This window comes from Selaginella moellendorffii, unplaced genomic scaffold, assembly GCF_000143415.4.
Source record: "Selaginella moellendorffii unplaced genomic scaffold, v1.0 SELMOscaffold_0, whole genome shotgun sequence".
NCBI lineage: Eukaryota > Viridiplantae > Streptophyta > Lycopodiopsida > Selaginellales > Selaginellaceae > Selaginella > Selaginella moellendorffii.
Genome location: NW_003314261.1, coordinates 4,130,525 through 4,149,873, shown reverse-complemented (window position 1 = coordinate 4,149,873; position 19,349 = coordinate 4,130,525). Strand labels below are relative to the sequence as shown.

At 44.1% G+C, this 19,349-nt stretch overlaps 3 protein-coding genes across 4 annotated transcripts; 1 reads left to right on the top strand and 2 right to left on the bottom strand.

Moving 5' to 3' along the window:
- The first annotated feature begins 141 nt into the window (after positions 1–141).
- LOC9632221 (paladin) lies at positions 142–5,364 on the top strand. 2 transcript variants are annotated; one of them, XM_024670317.1, is made up of 19 exons: positions 142–584; positions 640–771; positions 825–896; positions 948–1,018; positions 1,074–1,173; positions 1,231–1,329; positions 1,386–1,512; positions 1,662–1,795; positions 1,858–1,917; positions 1,971–2,194; positions 2,246–2,660; positions 2,716–3,039; positions 3,100–3,687; positions 3,744–3,920; positions 3,970–4,188; positions 4,312–4,595; positions 4,654–4,926; positions 4,980–5,102; positions 5,158–5,364. In XM_024670317.1, the coding sequence occupies exons 1-19, from the start codon at positions 234–236 to the stop codon at positions 5,282–5,284; spliced, it is 3,900 nt and encodes a 1,299-aa protein (XP_024526085.1). In that variant the 5' UTR covers positions 142–233; the 3' UTR covers positions 5,285–5,364. The 2 variants fall into 2 exon arrangements, with proteins under 2 accessions (XP_024526085.1, XP_024526092.1); XM_024670324.1 differs by lacking the exons at positions 142–584; positions 640–771; positions 825–896 and having other exon boundaries at positions 948–1,014.
- Positions 5,338–6,809, bottom strand: LOC112344854. Its single transcript, XM_024670375.1, has 6 exons — positions 6,465–6,809; positions 6,234–6,419; positions 6,107–6,176; positions 5,930–6,046; positions 5,682–5,869; positions 5,338–5,624 (listed from the first exon to the last, which is right to left on the bottom strand). Exons 1-6 carry the CDS (start codon positions 6,533–6,535, stop codon positions 5,582–5,584), a joined length of 675 nt encoding a protein of 224 aa, XP_024526143.1. The 5' UTR covers positions 6,536–6,809; the 3' UTR covers positions 5,338–5,581.
- A 5,397-nt stretch (positions 6,810–12,206) lies between these two features.
- On the bottom strand, positions 12,207–12,678 carry LOC112346394 (uncharacterized mitochondrial protein AtMg00860-like). Its single transcript, XM_024675323.1, has 2 exons — positions 12,666–12,678; positions 12,207–12,529 (listed from the first exon to the last, which is right to left on the bottom strand). The coding sequence occupies exons 1-2, from the start codon at positions 12,676–12,678 to the stop codon at positions 12,207–12,209; spliced, it is 336 nt and encodes a 111-aa protein (XP_024531091.1).
- Between the last annotated feature and the right edge of the window lie 6,671 nt (positions 12,679–19,349).

Below are 19,349 nucleotides of genomic sequence, written 5' to 3'. Positions count from 1 at the left end.
TGTATATGCCACGTTCGATTCGCACCAGGTGCTCTAGTAAATCCGACACGTCAGCAAGAGAGATGGGACAGCTCCAACAGCCGCAATTTTTCGTACAAGCTCGTGGAACACGAGAAATTTCAGACGTATTTTAGGGCGGATTGTTATTTTTCTAGACTGGTGCAGCAATGGCGCAGCTATGGTGAATCGCGAGGCATTGGCGCAGCTCTTCCCGGCGATTTTCCAGCTCCTGGATGAATCTCCTCGCTGGTAAAGCAGTGGCCCCGGGAGGGTTCTGTGGAGATCCAGCCGCGCCGGGGCCCCGGAGCTCGCAGAGTATCAGCATTGGGAAGCGCGGGGCAGTAGAGCAAGGGGGAAGGATTTGCGCTGCGCGAGGGGGAGAAGCTCCATCGACACTGGATTCACTCTTAGGGTTTGAGATGGCGAGCAGCGAGCTCGCCGCGTCGCGGGAGCCGGAGCATGTGATTATGTCGCGAGGAGGCTCCGTGCTTGGGCGGAAGACGATTCTCAAGAGCGATCACTTTCCAGGCTGCCAGAACAAGCGTTTACAGCCGCACGTCCAAGGCGCTCCAAATTATCGCCAGGTTTGTAGCGGGACGAAGTTACCCAAGCTTTCGTCTGACAAAACATATCAAACAGGTTGGCTCGCTCCCCGTGTTTGGCGTAGCTATTCCAACGATCGATGGCATACGCAAGGTGCTCGATTTGATCGGCGCAAATCGGAATGGAGGTCACAAGCGCGTGCTCTGGCACAATCTCCGTGAAGAGCCAGTAAGAAGATTTTTATTCTGTTCGTCATCTTCACGGAAGTTCTCTACTTTCAGGTTATTTACATAAATGGTCGGCCATTTGTGTTGAGAGAGATCGAGAGGCCATTCACGAACCTCGAGTATACTGTGAGTGTAGTGTTGCTTGACGAACTAAAAGCTGATTTTGTCATTGAATAGGGAATTAACAGAGTTCGTGTTGAGGAAATGGAAGCCAGGCTGAAAGAGGATGTTCTTCGAGAGGCTGGTCGGTATGTTTCTTAGCTCACTCGTTTTAGTAAATTGTGAGTGCTATTTTGTCCTTAGGTTTGGCTGCAAAATCCTGGTTTGTGATGAAATGCCTGACGGCCAAATGATCGACCAGTGGGAACCAATAACTGACGCATCGGTGCTAACACCTCTAGAGGTTGAAGGTCTTCATCTGCATTTGCTTTCAACTTAGTTGTTTTCTTTTTCGGAATAGGTGTACGACAGCTTGTGCAATGAGTCGTACTTCGTGGATTATGAACGGTTGCCAATCACTGATGAGAAATCTCCCAAAGAACGGGACTTCGATCTACTGGTTTGTTGCTTTATCCTTGAACAAGCTGAAATTCTTCTTTGTTCTGGATCGAGCAGGTGCAGCGTGTTGCAGAAGCGGACATTAACACCGCCTTGGTGTTTAATTGTCAAATGGGTCGAGGGCGTACAACTACTGGAATGGTCATTGCAACTCTTGTATATTTGAAGCGAAGCGGATCTGCAGGTGTCATTTTACGTTTTTTTGTCTTTTTGATCCGGTTAACTATTTGACTTGTCGTCCACATTAACAATGGAAGATTATATCATGTGAGGAAACAAAAATTTTAGAAAGATTCTAGAGATTACTAATTCCGAGGCAGCAGTATTTTGCAGGAATTCGTAGATCGAGGTCCTTCGGGGAAGTACTTGGCTCTGCAGAGGAGTCAACTGACGAATTTCCTGATTCCGAGGAAGGGTTTAGACAAGGTGAATACACTGTTGTAAGGAGCCTTTGTCGGGTTTTGGAGGTAAGAAATACTGTTTTTTTGCTTTGTTTTTATTCTGACTCTGAAGACTTTCTGTTTTTCAGGGTGGCGTCGAAGGCAAACGACAAGTTGATACTGTTATAGATAGGTGTTCGGCTATGCAGGTAGATGTATTTTTCCTTTCGAGGTTGCTGTTATTCACAATAGACCATGGCAGAACTTGCGTGAAGCCATCAACACATATCGTAACAGCATTTTGCGGCAAGCAGATGAAAAGAAGAGGGAGTCTTCTCTCTCGTACTTTGTCGAGTATCTGGAGCGGTACTACTTTCTGATCTGTTTTGCTGTATATATACATACAGATCAGTCTGCCTTAACGCAGCCTGGTGGCTTTCAGCAGTGGATGAAGGCTAGGCCGGAATTGTACAGTATCTTGAGAAGGTTTGCTGTATCTTTAGTAGTCACATTCTCGCTCATGAGCATTTCTTTCAGGCTCTTGCGGCGGGATCCCATGGGAGCACTTGGCTACAGAAACAAACCCCCTGTGGCAGCTGAAAATGGCCGACCATCCAGGATGGAAGCTGTGGCGGCATGCAGAACTGGAGACGTTCTTGGGAAACAAACAGTTTTGAAGGGTGACCACTATCCGGGCTGTCATAATCCTCATCTGCCCGAAAGTGTGGAGGGAGCTCCAAACTTCAGGGAAATTCCTGGTTTTCCTGTCTACGGAGTTGCCAATCCCACTGTTAGCGGCATCAAAGCGGTCTTGGAAAGAGTTGGTGGTGGAAAAGGAGGACGTCCCGTCTTGTGGCATAACATGAGAGAGGAGCCAGTCGTATATATCAATGGACAGCCATTCGTTCTGCGAGAAGTCGAGAGGCCTTACAAAAACATGCTCGAGTATACAGTAAGTCCTAACCGATGGTATTTGTGTTCATATGTTTAATTTGGCTCTGTCTCAGGGAATTGATCGCGACCGAGTAGAACAGATGGAGGCTCGACTCAAAGAAGACGTGCTCAAGGAAGCAGAACGTTATGATGGTGCAATTATGGTGAACCACGAATCGAAAGACGGTTTCATATTCGACAGCTGGGAAAGTGTTACTCCAGAAGGAGTTCAGACTCCATTCGAAGTTTACTCTCGGCTGGTCTCCGAAGGCTACTCTATCGAGTATTCCCGTATGCCAATTACTGATGGAAAAGCTCCAAAGAGCTCAGACTTCGACACACTGACGTCTAAGATTGTTTCTGCTCCCAAAAAGACCGTCTTCGTCTTCAACTGTCAGGTAAAATAGGCTTCACTTGATGTGGTACTGTAATGCTTACGTCGTGCCTCCACTCTGCAGATGGGACGTGGACGCACAACAACAGGCACTGTTATCGCTTGTCTAGTAAAACTCCGCTGCGATTATGGCAAGCCTTTTCGTTTACCGTCCGCTCTTCCTGGATCTTCTGTGGACGGTGGATCAGATAGCAGCGGAGAAGAAAACGGTGAAGCCGGTGACGAGCACCTGACTTTCAAGCCAGCAAAGTTGGAAAGGTGCAAATCGACAAGCGTACTCGTAATGGACAACATATCTATTGTGAGAAGACTTACACGCTTACTAGAGGACGGGGTCGCATGCAGGGAGGCACTTGATGATGTTATAGACCGGTGTGCAGCACTACAGAATCTCCGTCAGGCTATTTTACAGTACCGTAAGAGCTTCAATCAACAAAATCTGGAGTCTCCTGGCCGAAGAGCAGCTCTAAATCGTGGAGTTGAGTATCTGGAGCGGTACTGCATGATGATCGCGTTTGCTTCTTACCTCGGTAGTGAAGCGTTCAGTGAAACCCAGCGTTTGCCGTTCAAGGTATGGCTAAACAAGCGACCAGAAATCAAACAGATGAAGTGGAGTATGCGGTTGAGGCCGGCTCGTTTTTTCGCTGTTCCTGTGAGTTTTTTTTGTTTTTTACTTTTTCCTTTCTTCGTCTAATCTGTTTTATCCAGGAGGTGGAATTTCGGGCATTGGCTGAGAATTGCGAGGGCGATGAGATTTTAGAAGCGATAGTCAAGTCCCGGAATGGTTCGGTTCTGGGGAAACGGGCTATTCTCAAAATGTACCATTTCCCAGGTCAGAGCGCGGCAAGCTGCTTTGACATCCCTGGAGTACCTCATATGCGTAAGGTCCGTATTCTATAGAAGTTCTTCATAGCACTTCTAACGCTTTATACAGATAGATGGCTTTCCAGTATATAGCATGGCCACACCCACTGCTCAAGGCGCCAAAGCAGCGTTTGCTTGTCTCAACACAGCCGTTGATCAAGGAAAGCACGCTGTTGTGACCGACTTGAGAGAGGAGGCTGTGGTTTATATTCACGGTAATCCATTTGTTTTACGGGAGCTTGACCAACCTGTAAGCACTTTAAAGCACGTTGGAATAAAAGGTTCTGCGGTAGGTGTTTCACTTCTCATTGTTTCCTCACATACTAATCTCGATCAATAAGTTGCTCTTGGTTTTGGAAGTGATTTCTTTTGCTTTCTACGGTCGCTGACAACCTTTTTACGCCCTTGACAGGTTGAGCAAATGGAGTACAGGTTGAAGGAAGATATCCTCGCCGAGATGAAACGCTCTGGTGGCCGCGTGGTCTTACACCGAGAAGAGTGTAATCCACTGACAAACAAGTCTGACGTTATCGGGTACTGGGAAGTTCTGACGTCTGACGATGTTAAAACTCCTGCCGAGGTTTATACTGGTCTTGCGGCCGAAGGCTACAAAATCGACTACAAAAGAATCCCACTGACGAGGGAGAGGGCCGCTCTGGCAATGGATGTGGATGCCATCCAGGACAGACTAAACGGGTGAGCTCCATTTTTATGTTTCTTTCTTTGTCATCTAACTTCTGATTGTTATTTCTAGATCTGGCAGCGAATATGTATATATTTCTCACACGGGATACGGAGGTGTCGCGTATGCGATGGCAATCACTTGCATGGGGCTGCAAGCCGAAGCCGAAGCTAGCTTGGCAGCTTCTTCCTCGGGGGTTCCATCTTGTGTGTATGGACCCATACAAAGGCCTGCCGATGATATAAGCGCTTTCAAGCAAGGGGACTACAGAGACATACTCAGCTTGGTGAGAGTCCTGCCAAGCGGACCTTTTTGCAAAGCCGAAGTGGATACCATCATCGACAGGTAAGTTTAGTTTACTTCTTTCTTTTCCCGTCTCACTGTTGGTGTTGTGATAGATGCTCTGAAGCTGGAAATCTGAGAGATGACATCCTCTATTACAAGCAGCAGCTCGAATGCTGCCAGCAAGAGGACGAGGAGCACCGAGCTTACATTCAAGACATGGGTGTCAAAGCTTTGAGGTAACTTTTGGGAATGCTATCCCCTTTTTGCTAACACTATAGTGTGCTCTCGCAGGAGATACGCGTTTCTCATAGCATTCCGCTCGTTTCTGACGAGTAGAACTCCCAATTCCTCGTTTGCCGCGTGGATGCACTCCCGCCCGGAGCTTGGCCACCTCTGCTACAATCTCAAGCTCGAGTGAGTCTCCTTTTCCTTTTTTTCCACCTGTAATATGTGTATAGTGGTAACTTTTCCTTGGAAGGAAGACATACTTTCTTTTCATTTGAGGGTGTGAGACTGTAGAGGAATTTTACACTTTGCACGTCTTCTAGCTTTCCAGATTCGTGCTTCTTTTTCTTTCTTGTTCTTTCTTCTTATGCGATGGATGGTGTTAGTAGCAGCTTGATCTGCTCCTGAATCGCGGTGGCATTCTCAGCATTGGCAGAATTCGCTGGTGCTCGTAAAGCCTGCGAGAGTTTGGCCTCCTCGCACGCGCTAGTCAGAACTTCCGCGTCTTTCCTGGTGATTTGCCGTCGTCCACTCTAGACAGGGAGAGTCCAGCACAAGGTGAGCGAAAGAGAGCGAAGCTTTTTTGTCACCTTAGAATCGCTGGGACTGTTTCTTCGGGCTGCTTCCCACCCAAGTCCACCACAGTGATCTCCGGAGCTTCTTTCTCATCGCCACCTTTCGTCGCCTCCTCTTTGGCGTCTTTGGCGTCTTTGGGAGGCGCCAGTTGGACGCCATACTCCACCGCCTCGCCCTTCTCCAGGATCACCAAAACAGGATGCTGGAACAATGGGAGGAGCACGAAATTGTGATCCATCGCGTTTCAAGGTATGGCGCTTGCCTGATACTTGACTCCAGCTGCGAGGAAGTTCTTCCTTTCCTTGAGCGCAACCTCGACGCTGGCTCCGGACTCTATCAGAATCTCTCCGATCGACTCCCACTTCGACTGGACCTCCTCCTGGGCAAGCTCGCGTAAATCTACGCGCAAGAGATTTCATCGTCACGAAGCTTTACGTACCCCTGCGACCTTGCGAGCAAAGATCTTGTACGTGTCTGTGCTCTCCACCTTGTTTACCTCGAGTTCCTTCCTTCACAAGGCGCGCAGTGTAGGAGTGTGATTAAGATCCTATCTAAGGAGAGCTTACAGAATCTTGGGCTTGGCTTTCGCCTCTGGCCGCTTTCCGAATCCCCCGCTGGTGCGCAGTGCTGCAACAATGCTGCTCTTGTGAGCCAGACCACAGGGGCAGTCGCCGAGCTCCTGGGAGAGTTTCAAACTCGAGCCCATCACAGCACTACTGCTGAAACACCATTCTTTCCTTGTTCCATAGAACCTACTCAGACCGTGTCAGTGAAGAGCTCCCAAGAACTACGAGTACCTGGGAGCAAAGACGCCAATGCTAGCGACCGCCATAGCCGAGAAAAAACGATATAGGTTTTTCCCGAACATAGGAAATCCTGGGTTTTGTTTCTAGGACGTGGAGAGGATGCGATTGCACGAAGATCTCACGCATGCTCCAGCTCTACTTCTCCACCCTCACTTTCACGGAGTCAGCAATCTTCCTTCAAGACTATGGCGGCAGCAGGGGAATGATTACAGTCCAATTCAATTACTACTAATCTCCTCTGTCTCTCTTCACCCTTCGTGGGCGGTTGGCCCGTGGAGTGAGTCAATATGGAGTCTGTGGATGCGCCTGTGATAGATCTGTCGCAGACAAGAGGTTCGATTGTTCATGCAGGAACTTGAACTTTCAATTAAAGAGCAGTATTTATCATAATAAGGAGGAGTTGCCAAACTTTCTGGGCCACCGGATCCAGCCAATTGCAGCCGTCCGATGGGGGGTAACCGTGAAAGAGGAGCAAATGCCGAACTTTGTGGGCCGCCGGATCTGGCCAATCGGGGCCGTCCGATGGGGGGGTAACTGTAAAGGGGTTATTTCTTTAACCACGTGTTAGCGAATAATTGTGCTGATGTTTGCTCCCGGCCAATGGGAGGCAGCCAAGCCGCGTGTGGCGAGAGAGGAAGGCCCAGCGACATGTGTCGTGGCCTGTCAAGCGAATTGGTTTTGTTTTGTATGTTTTTCTAGGGTTTATGAGGCGAGGCAGTTCCCGGTAGGGCGAGCACGTTCCCGCCCAGAACGGGCGAGCCGGGCATTAGCCCGGCGAGTGCGTTCTGGAGGGAACGAGCGAGCACGTGCCCGGGAACAGCCTTAACGGGTTGTGGTGAGACCGTTAATGGACACGTGGAATAACGTTATTGGAGGATGAGAGGGTTCTGGAGAACTTGGCGGCTGGCAGCTGGGTTCTGGAGAACCTGGCACCTGTCAGCCACGTTCTCGCAGAGAACTTGACTCGATCCGATAGCTGCCAACGGTTAGATCAAGTTAACGGGCGAGCCACAACCCATTAAGGCAAGAGAGCCCCTACTGCTGCTGCTGATTCGCGATCCAAATCGGACGCACTATGTCAACGCTGGTGTCTTTGTCCTGAGAACCCCATCGCAAGTTGTTATTTGTCATTCTTCTTTCATAACTTTGGTATTCTCATACATGATGTGTCTCTGCTTTTGGCTCTTCATCGCATTACCATGAGGAGTTCCATCAAATCAAGGTATTGGTGGTGCGTAGAATTTGTATGATCTTCATTCTTACTCCACTGTCAAGAAATGGGACGAGGTGATTTAAGCTCTTAAACACTTTGAAGCACATTCACTCAGCACAGCCTTGCTCACCTGGACGTGAAGCCTGACAACATCTACATCTGCAATCGCATCTACAAGATTCGCCCCGAGACCGTGCTGCTGAGGTAGAGGCTGCGGAGGCTGTGACAACCTCAAAATTACTACTGCTCAACGAGCAAGACAGGAAGCTAAACAACACCGCTTCCACGACCAACCTCAATGGAGTTCATGTTAGCTTGGACTCCCCCGAGGCTCCTAGAAACTCCACGAATCATGGAGCATAACAACAGTGGCGGTAGCAGTAGCGGCAGCCATGGGAATGGGATGAATGAAGTAGTGCTAACACTGGAAGGTTGGATTTTTTTTGTTTGGATCTTCTCTGGCCATCATGGACGTGCTGGAGGGCGAAGGTGGCAATGAGAGTGAAGCTCTTCATCCACTTCCCGATGATGCTTACGTCACAGTCATATGATAGAACTTGATTACTCACTTTGGAAACTTCTAGCAGCACCGATGGGAATGGACACAACCTTCCCAAGAGTCCATTCGCCAGCCCGCATCACAGCAAGAGCTCTTCCAACTCGCACATACCGGAAGAACACCATGATCAACCTCCATCTCTGTCAACCGAAGAGAAGATGATGGGGCTGGATCTCAACGAAGTTTTCAACCTCGCACCGCCACACAACGACATCATTTGCTGCATTTGTCTCAGTAAGTCCCACTCTCGCAAATTGTTGTAACAATCCAAGCTTACTTCGTTTCTTCCTGTTCTTCGTCTAGAGCACTACGTAGAGCCATCCAAACTGGACCGCAGCCATACTTTTTGCATGCAATGTATCTTGAAGGTAAAAATCTCTCTTTTCTCTCTCGACTTTAAACTTTGCTCACCGTTCTCTTCATGTTCTCCAGGTTATCAAAGGACCAAAGGATGAATGTCCAATCTGCCGACAACACATAGACAGCCAAGTATACAAAATCTTACAAAACAGGGATTTACAGTCCTGGCTCTCCCCAACAGCACTAAGTCACAGATTCCCGCAACACATATGGTAGGAAGAACAGCAACAAAACAGCGAAAAGAAGAAAATTTACCAACACCACAACACAGCAAAACAATGGGAGGAGGCCAAACTGGAGAGGAAGGAGCAGTGACATATGTAGCATGCAAAGTGTTGATGGTGACTTGTCATCTCTCCTGTCGAGCAAAAATGCCCAGTGATGTGGCAAAAATTAAGCAAGGCTTTGGGCCAATGGTTGTGATTAACCCAAACTTAATCAATTGCTTCATTTAGGATCTCTCTCTCCAATGACAGGGGCAGCTAGCGATTCTAATGTGGGGTCTCAAGACCATATAGATTACAATTACCAGCCATTGCCAGATGATGTTTCTTCGCAGCAACAACCAATTCTAGGTGATTTAGAGATGGGTGGAGAGAGCAGTGAACTAGGTTTGTGTTTATCTTGATAAGGCAAAATCTAATCACTTTTCTTTCCAGGTTCTAAGTGCCTTACACATCTTAATGCTTCAGATACTTTGTCTATTCCAATACAATGCTTTACATCTTGAGGAATAGGTGTACAAGAAGGCTTCAAATAGCCATTACATTTTCAAAGTCCCTTTAGTAGATATTGGCACTTGGCTTTTTTGCTTTTTAAACCTTATTTATGGCTAGATCCAGGCATTCAGACATAGACTTCCAGCCAAGTGCCTCGTGCGATTGTAGGAGGTACTGCTCAATTTTAGAATTTTTTTTTAGTTATGGGTTAATAATGGGATTTTTTAGCTAAACGCAAGTTATATAGCATTCTAGACTTTGACGTATGGAATCTAATTGCTTCCTCTAAGGAAACACAATATGTATATGTTCATATTGTGGATTTACAACTTTATTTAGGTGGTGAGCCACTTCTTATATATGTATTATCTCGATACGGTAGTTATGATTTCTAACATGAGGTCCACTCAACAAGAATGGCATCAACATCAAGGTTCCTTAACATTGATTTTACTAATAGCTATAGCATGCACCTTGAGACAGCTTCTATGGCAGCCAACGCTGCTAATAAATATAGCCACCTTTTCAAGCCAGCTCACTAGTTGTATATTCAACACTAAAAGGTTAGAGTTAAGAATCTGAAATATCATTTGGGGCTCCATTGTCTCTTGGTAGATATTTTTACGGCCACACATGTTGGAGCATGGCCAGAGAAGGCTCCTCCAGTGCTTGACTTTGTTAAGTCATCAGACATTGTTCCATTGAATCAGTTTGCAGGGGATGCTTCTGCTTATACTTTTGCAACAATTACTGCAGTAATCACTGGTGTGGATCAAATGCCTAACACTATAAACATCATATTCATTGCTGATGATCCTGAAGCTGAAAACACCTATAAGGTATTTGTAATATTCTGATTGAATTTTTTGGGTGAACTTCAAAAATAGGTGCATGTGCTGGGTGATATGGACCATGTCTATCATGAGCTCAAATCATCATGGTTTGCTAGGGACATGCTAAGTCGTATTTTCTATAATCTCCGAGGAACTAAAGATAAAAATGTGTTTAGCATTGCACTCTTGACTATTGTCTTGAAAATTCTTGATGATACAACTTGGGACCACATACAAAAACAATTGCACTCTATTTCATTCATATACGGAAAAAACTTCTTTGGGATATGTCTTTCTTGATCTTTACCAGTGGTTCATGATGCATGTTTTTTCAATAAGTACATGGCCACTTTATCCCTGAAAATCCTCGAGCGATCTCTGTTTGTTGCAACTGCCATGTTTGCAAAAAGTTCAAGGTCGAGAAACAAACACGAGATATTGGTTGGTGTCACCATTGCAAGAATGAACGACCATTTTTTCAAACTTTGCGGGTCCACGGCAAATTCTATCCAGATAATGGCCACCCCCAAGACGTTTGCATGGACGACACTTATATATACCAAGCATATGGTCTTACTCCTGGTAGACTCAAGAAATCCATTCCTTTCGACTCCTCAGATTTTCCCTTTACCTATGCACCTGGCTTGATCCTATGCTGCTGCTATTGTTGGTGGAGCACTTGATCCTCTCGAAAATCTAGAACATACTGCAAGGAAACTTTTGCAACTAGAGGGGGATTGAAATCTATGGTGCTCTTGGATCATGATTTCCATGCCTTGGATCAGCTCAGCACTTGGAGAGACAGAATTTCATTGCTTTCACTGTACTACAAGAGCTCCACTATGACTGGCCACTGCTTACTATCACTCTATGAGCTCGAGAAAACGGCACTAGTAATTGGAGATGAACTAAAGTCCCCTGTCAATGACAATGTCCATTGGCAGGCCATGAAGTTGGAAACACCTCCTTGAGCACCAAGGTGGCAGTTGCTGTGCCGGTGATGGACTTTGAGCACGGCAAGAAATGGGCCATCTTGGTGAATTGATCCACCACCACAAGGATGGAATCAAAACCATGGGAAGGTGGAAGATCAGTCAAGAAATCCATCGAAATGGACTCCTAGGGAGCCATTGGCACTGGTAGCAAGTGGAGCAGCCCTGATGGTGAATGGCACAGGAGCTTGTTCTGGGCACATATGTCACAGGAATCCATGAAGTCCTTGACAAACTCCCGCATCTTAGGCCACCAATAATCCCTAGAAACCAACTCAAAAGTCTTATGCTCACCATAATGGCCAGCTGCTCAATCATCATGTCGCCGTTGAAGAACAAGTCGTCAAGCATCGCTAGCAAGAACATACAGCTGGTCACCATGGTACAAGAGGTCATCCAACAAGGTGAAGTTGTCAAGCTGGGTGCAGGTAGAAGAAGGAGGATGACCAAGTTGAAAATGAGGAAACACCAAAGCAAAGTCATCCAGTTGGAGATCCTGCTGAATGGCCGCTGTAATGGCTGGATCTAGCAGAGCCATTGAGATGGCCAAAAGCTAGAGCCCGTCTGGCCCCAAAAGAACCTGGTTCTGGTCATCAAAGGCTAGGTCACCAGGTTGGAGACCGATGGGAAAGAGCATTCGTCAACCCTTATTGCTTTCCCGGCATAACCAAATCAAATTGAGAGAGGAATTGAGCCCATCATGCTTGTTGATGGCTCAAAACCCTTAGTAAGCTGAAGAGAAGAACTCTAAGTTCTTATGATCTGTCTACACGATCATCTGATGCGCAGCACCCTCTAAGAAACAATGCCACTCATGACATGAGTCTATAATGGCAAGGAATTCCTTGTCATGGATCCTGTAGTTGATCTCGACTGCATGGAACTTCCAAGAATGGAACACAACTGGATGAAGCTCCTCATCATCACCAAGCTGAGAAATGGTTGCAGCCAAGTCAAAATCAAATGCATCAGCCTCAACAAAGAATGGCTTGCTCAGATCCGCATGGATGAGAACCAGGGTTGAAACAAAAACCACCTTGAGGGAATTGAATGCCGATTAGGCAGCTGGGGACCACTCGAATGGCACGTCCTTGTGGGTCAGAGCTGTTAATGGCAACACCAAGTCAGAGTACCCGTCAATGAACTTATGGTAAAAGTTAGTGAAACCAAGAAAACACTGCACGTCAGTGACAATCTTCGGCACCTCCCATTCTTGGATCATTTTTACCTTTGCAGGATCCATTGCAACCTCTTGTGGAAACACAATATACCCCAGATACTCAATGGAATCCCGATTGAAGAAACACTTCTCAAGCTTTGCATAAAGGTTGTGTTCCCAGAGCTTGGCCAACACTTGCCGTACATGCTGATCATCTCCTCCTGAGTGCAAGAGAAAACCAAAATATCATCAAAATAAACAACCACAAACTAATCCAAAAACTCCCTAAAGATATCGTTTGCCAAATGTTGAAAAATAACAGAGGCATTGGTGAGACCAAATGGCATCACCATGTACTCGAAATGGCCATAACAACTTTAAAAAGCCATCTTCCACTTGTCCCTAGGCTTGATCCTAATGAGATTGTAAGCTCCTTGAAGGTAGATCTTGGTGAAAAACCAAGCCCCACCCAACCGTTTCAACAACTCTAGGATCAAAGACAATGGGTACTGGTTCTACATGGTGACTTTGTTGAGGCCACAGTAGTCAACCACTAGCCGCAAGGTGCCATCCTTCTTTTTGACGAAGCAAATGGGAGCCCCTGCAAGTGGCTAAGAGTGCCAAATGAAGCTAGATTCCAAATTAGAGTCCATATACTCCTTGAGGGCAGCCAGCTCTAATGGTGAGAGATTGTAGATGGGTCCCCATGGGGGCTAAGCATCCTCTTATAACTCAATAGCACAGTTATAAAGATGATGAGGAGGCAAACCACTAGCTTTTCTCTTGTCAAAAACATTATGGAAATCCTAATACTTCACCAACAAGCAAACAGTTGAGTCAATGGAATGATAAACAGGATTAACAATCAAAGCAAATAATTGAAGGGGTTCAGACTCGTCAACTAATTCTTTCATGGTGATGGTAGAAATAGACAAAGGACATGGGCTAAGGTCAAGAATGCATCAAGGGTTTGATAATGGTAGTGAAACGGCTAGATGGGAAGTAGAAATGAGAAGAACCAACTTCTCAATGGATGGAAAAGCTAATGGAGGGAAGAAATGGAGTGGGAAACATGACTTATCTACTAATGGATCTAGAGAAGAGTGTTGTACAACCACTAACAATGGCCGGTGGGGCTGTGGGTCGTCGGCAGCACCTTTGGCAATGGTTGTTCCACGAGTCCCTATTGAAGGAGTGTCAAGTGCTGGTGATGTGCTGGCTGCACAACTAAGTACAGTAGGACCCCAACCCTTTGGTGTGGATGTAGAACCCAAACTCGAATCGGTAGCAAGAGTTGAGGGCAATGGAGCAAGCTGTAAGTGTTCCCAATCGATTTGCAGGTTGTGAAGATGGAACCACAGGAGCCAAGAACCACAACAGTGTGCTTGCTGGAGATAATGTTAAAGGCAACATTAGTGCAAAGATCCCCCACCTGAACTCGGAGAGGAATTGTGGCCCAAAGCCCTATTGAAGGAGAAACAACATGGCTTCCAATACCTTCAATGGTTTGAGTCGTACAAACAAATGTTGAGATGGGAATCTGTGCTACTGGACAAAAGATTTGTCTATGAAACATGAAGTTGCTCTAGAGTCCAATAGAACTATGGTATGCAGCACTAGTGACCGGGAACCAAGAATCCTTAGAGTCACGAAAAGGTGGAAGTTGATGGAGATTGTGGTCGCAGATAAGAATGGAATGGAAAGAGAAGTGGAGGTGGAGGAGCTTGATGTTGAACAAAGAGAGATTTTATTCCTTGCACAATGATCCAACTTGGCAGCTCCTACTCTGATTGGACATCCCCATTTCCCGGCACAGATGTTTCAGGCTCCTCAACGGGCGAAGATGGCAACTCCATTTGCAAAAGACGGGGTGGCTTCTGAGGACATCCAACTGCCCTGTGTCCCGAGTCCCCATAGTAGAGACAAAGGTTTAGGTCCATGCAGCATTGACACTCAACTGGAGAGAGGCACTTACGATTGGTAAAAGGCATTGTGCCGATGTCAATCTCTATTGGAGTTGCCGTAAAGGGTGTTGAGGTGGGAGTTAGATGGCCGGACAAGGTGTTGGAGAAGAAAAATGGCAGCGTGGTTCATGATGCCATTCGAATAGCCAATTGTCACACTTTATTGCCTTCTCAATGGCATCATTGAGATCCGTTGGATCTTCTATCATGATCAACAAGTCCTTGACATTGTCGCAGAGGCCGAATCGGAACTGGTCCACCAACGCTTGATCATCCCACAATGTGTCAAGGATGAGGAGTTGAAAATCAGTGGCATAGACAGAGGCGAGATGAGAGCCTTGTGAAAGTCATTGCATTTTGATGGTTGCAAAACAAACTTGATTAGTGTCATTGAAGCAAGTAGTGAGCTTCTCCTTGAAGAGCTTGAGGTCATGCAGTCTAGAACAGTGGTACCCCTGAGATCCTTCTTCAAGAGTGGGGAGAACCATGAGAGAGTAGGACCATCAAGGAGAGTGCCAATGGCACTAATCTAAAACTCCATCGTTGAGTGGTGCCAAGGTTGTATCTTGAAGATGAAATCCATCTTGTTAAGGAAGCTCTATAACTCAACTCGCTTCCTAGTGAATTTGGAAGGAAAACTCACCTTGATGAAGAAGCATGAATTGGCCATGGAATGAAAAGGAAAGGACCCAAAAAAAAGAAACAAACGACAATTAGCCCCAAGACTGATGTTGATTGTGAACGATTTTATACAGTAGCTATTAAACCTTTATAATGCAAATGGAAGAATAAGGACCATTGGTTCCAAGCTTCTAATTGATGGTTTTATGTTGCCCAAGCTGCATGGACCACCCAAAGAATAAGAATCAATCTCAAAGGAAGCCATTGGGTAATAGCTAAGATAATGGCTGGAATAATGGCTTGGGAATTGGTAATGGCAAGGAACCTGGTGGGAGGAAGAGGGTTTCCTAACAGTCGGTACTTTCCTCACCTTTTCCCTTTGGGTGCCCTAGCCATATGGCTAAAGCAAGGTTCTAATCAACCACGCTAGATATCCAAGTGAGTAGTGCCACCCACACTTGGATTAGGAGTATTGACCATTCAATCTCCTGGGGGAGATAAAGTCGGCTCTTAAACACTTCATTAAGTTACTCCACTTATCCATCCATATTCACTCTAGCCTTGAACTCCTTAATGGTTATATCATCATCCACTATGTGGGTATAACCTTCCTTGGTCATACTGGCATTTCCTAGCCAAATTGGCTCCACTAGAGTAGTGCCACCCACACTTGGATTGGGAGTATCAACCATTCAATCTCTTGGGGGAGATAAAGTCAGCTCTTGAACACTTCACTAAGTTACTCCACTTATCCATTCGTATTCACTCTAGCCTTGAACTCCTTAATAGTTATATCATCACCCACTACGTGGGTATAACCTTCCTTGGTCACACTAGCATTTTCTGGCCAAACTGGCTCCACTAGAGTCTTCCCTCTAGTATACTTTTGGAGCTCCCCAAACCCCTCAGGGTCTAGGAGACAATCGCTTTGGTTCACCCTCGGACATAGACTCAAACTTGAACTCAGACTCAATTCTCGATCTTGGTCTTAGTATCTTTCTTGGCCTCGACCTCAAACTCCAGCTCAAGTCCATCTCAGACTCAATCTCAGACTCCATCTTAGGTCTATCTCGGATACCATCTTGGGTCCATCTCAGACTCTATCTCGGGTCCATCTTGGACTCCATCTCAGGTCCATCTCGGACTCCATCTCGGGTCTATCTCAGACTCCATCCTAGATCCATCTCGAACTCCATCTCAGGTCCATCTTAAATTCCATCTCGGGCTAGCTCAAATCCATATCAGACTCCATCTTAGGTCCATATTGGACTCCATCTCGAGTCCATATCAAACTCCATCTCGGACTCCATCTTGGATTCTTTCTCGGACTCCATCTCAGATTCCTTCTTAGACTCCATCTTAGACTCCTTTTCAAACTCATTTCTGATACTTTCATTTGTCATGACACTTGCCATGTGTTAGTCCTTCTTGTGTCCCTTTTTAAAAACTCATTCACCAATTGCTTCATGCTCATTCCTCGAGTCCTTTGTTTAGAGTTCCACTCCCACTCTCGACTTTCCAAGTCGGAGCCTTTGATCCAAACATGTTACATTTGTTGGGCTTCTGTTTTGACCACTACCATGTGGCACCCTTTTTACTCCACTTTGGGGCTTAGGGATTTCTGTCTCACAAGGTTGTATTAAATTTCAGTTTAATGCAATACTACTCTAAGAGGGTTCTTTAGAACTTGCTAGTGAAAATCTTATTTTGATCTGAGATAATTTCTTTCGGCCTTCCACATCCTCAAACCACTTGTTTAAAGAGCAACTTTGCCACATCTTCTGCATCAATGTCCATTGTGATGGGTATACCAATCTACCACCATAAATATCGCATCAATAGATATGGCTAAGGACGTTTAATACAATGTAAAGATATGTCAGTAGGTGAAGGTTATAATTGGGGTTTATTGTAAAGCCTTATAATCCTAGATCATCCATAGAAATATCTTACAATGGACTTTATTATAAAACTTCCCTAAGTGAGGGGTAAGTTACTCTCTTTAGTTCCCCTCATGGGATATACACCCTTGTTTACTTATAATAAATGAATCCATTGCCCAATTTTCTTTCTTTAGACAGCTCGTCTTTCTAGTGAGTATCCCACGTTTCTTGGTTCCTTAACGACACTTCTTGTGCTATACCATCGTTCTTATATATTATCTGCATATTATACCAAAAGGTTGTTGTTGTGTTGAATGTATCTCACAATTGAACTTGGCTAAAATATTAGTCCACCGACCCTATTTCCCTCGAAATTTAGATTGTGACAAAAAGTGTTTTATTGCCACATTATCTATGTATACCTTGAAATGTCTCCCAATGTAATGTTGCCACTTCTTGAGCACCTTAACCACTGCAAACAGTTCTTTTTCATGGGCAAACCACTTTTGCTAAGCCTTATCTAACTTCTTTGAGAAGAATGCCATTGGATAATTGTTTTGCTTCAAGACTGCATCCAGTGCAAAGTTCAAAGCATTCGTTTCTACCTCAAAGTCCTTACTAAAATTTGGTAATACTAACATAAAAACCTTCTTTAACTTTCCTTTGATTTTAATGAATATTACTTCACATTTTGTTATCTATACCATTTGCTTTTTTCCCATTTGGTTTTGTTCTTCTTTGGTTTATTAAGTGTAGAGCAATTCTAGTATAATGTTTAATGAATTTTTGATAGTAGTTGCATGACCCCGAAAATGCCCTTAACTCATATATGCTCAATGATCATTCCCATTTTTGGATTGTTTGGACTTTCTCAAAGTCCACCTTAAGCCTATTTTTGTCCACTATATGCTTGAGAAATTTTATTAGTAACTTTGTTAAACAAGCATACAATTTGTGTTCCCTTAGTTTTTTAAACACCTTTGTTAAGTGTTCAGCATATTCCTTTGGTATCTCACTTTAGATTAGGATGTTATCAATGTAGATAACCACAAAATGATCTAGATAGGGTATAAAGATATGATTCATTAATACTAAGAATGTCATTAATACATTGCACAACTCAAAGGGCATCACCAAGAATTCAAAGCTTTTATACCTTGTTTAACAAGTTGTCTTCTTGACATTTTCCTTTGCTACCCTGATTTGGTAGTATCTTAACTTTAGGTCAATTTGCAAAAGGTATCTTGCATTTCCCAACCTATCAAACAAATTCTCAATCCTTAACAAAAGGTATTTATCTTTCTTTATATATTTGTTGAGCAACCAGTAATCTATATATATATATATAGATCTATCTTTCTTTTTCACAAATAACACTAAAGCCCTTTATAAGGAGTTGCTCAACCTAATAAACCAACTCCTTGAATTGGCATTTGAGTTCTTTGAGCTCTTTTTTATTTAGCTGATAAAGGGGACGAACCACTACTTCAGCACCTTGACTAACTTGATCTTATGTTTTATCGGATAGGTAGGGGATAACCCCATTGATAATTCCTTTAGCATAGTATTTCAAAATTGGTCTAACACCTACTAAATGCCTTAATCGCAATCGATTAGAGTCAAATGGCAAGTGTAATTGATTAGAGCGCAATGACAAGCACAATCAATTAGATCACATAGGTAAAACATTTTTTTGAGTGCTTTGAGTATTGAGTGTAGTGGATTTTTAGTGAGCAATTGGATTTTATTATAGCCACATTAGCTTTATCAAATTCTTGCATTTTTAATCACATGCTAAAGTTTTTAGCATTGCAATAATTTATTGCATTTGAGCTTATTATGCAAAGCAATTTTCATTACCCTCATCAAGGAGACCAATAGCAAAATTAGTTTGTGGCATCCAAAATGCAATCAAAATCCAGCTTCTATATTAAAAATTCTCACACCTAGAAGCCCTAAATCCAAACCTTGTTGATATGTCAAATAAATTGCTATGCATTGCATGTAGCAACGCTTGGTTTGCTTAATGGTAGTTTTATTATTACTTATTAATCTAATTGATCAAATAAAGTTTATAATTATAAGCATGTTGGTAATTTATAAACACAAGATTAATCTTATTGCATATCAACCATTAGATAATAGAATAAAAAAGAATATACTAGAAAGGGTTTAGGAAAGTTTATAAATTATAAACATGTTTATAAATTATAAATACCAGATTAATCTAAATGAATACCAACCGTTAGATGGTAGAATATCCCAGAATATCCAAGCATATTCTAGGTATATTCACTACCATCTCTTATAGGTTTGCTTAAGCAAACCAAAAATTTAACATGGAAATAAAATTTATATAGTGCAAAAACTTATATAAATGGTGTTGACTTGAACTTTGCAATGCATACAAGGTGGGCACCAATGCATGTCCATATGTAATAAAAAATTATGCTTAAAATATCATTTTATGAATCACAAATATGTGTTACAACAATTTATGCACACATGTGTTTTTTTGTGTCAGTCTATAATAATTCAATAGAAGCCAAATATTCATTTTTCATCTTTTAAAA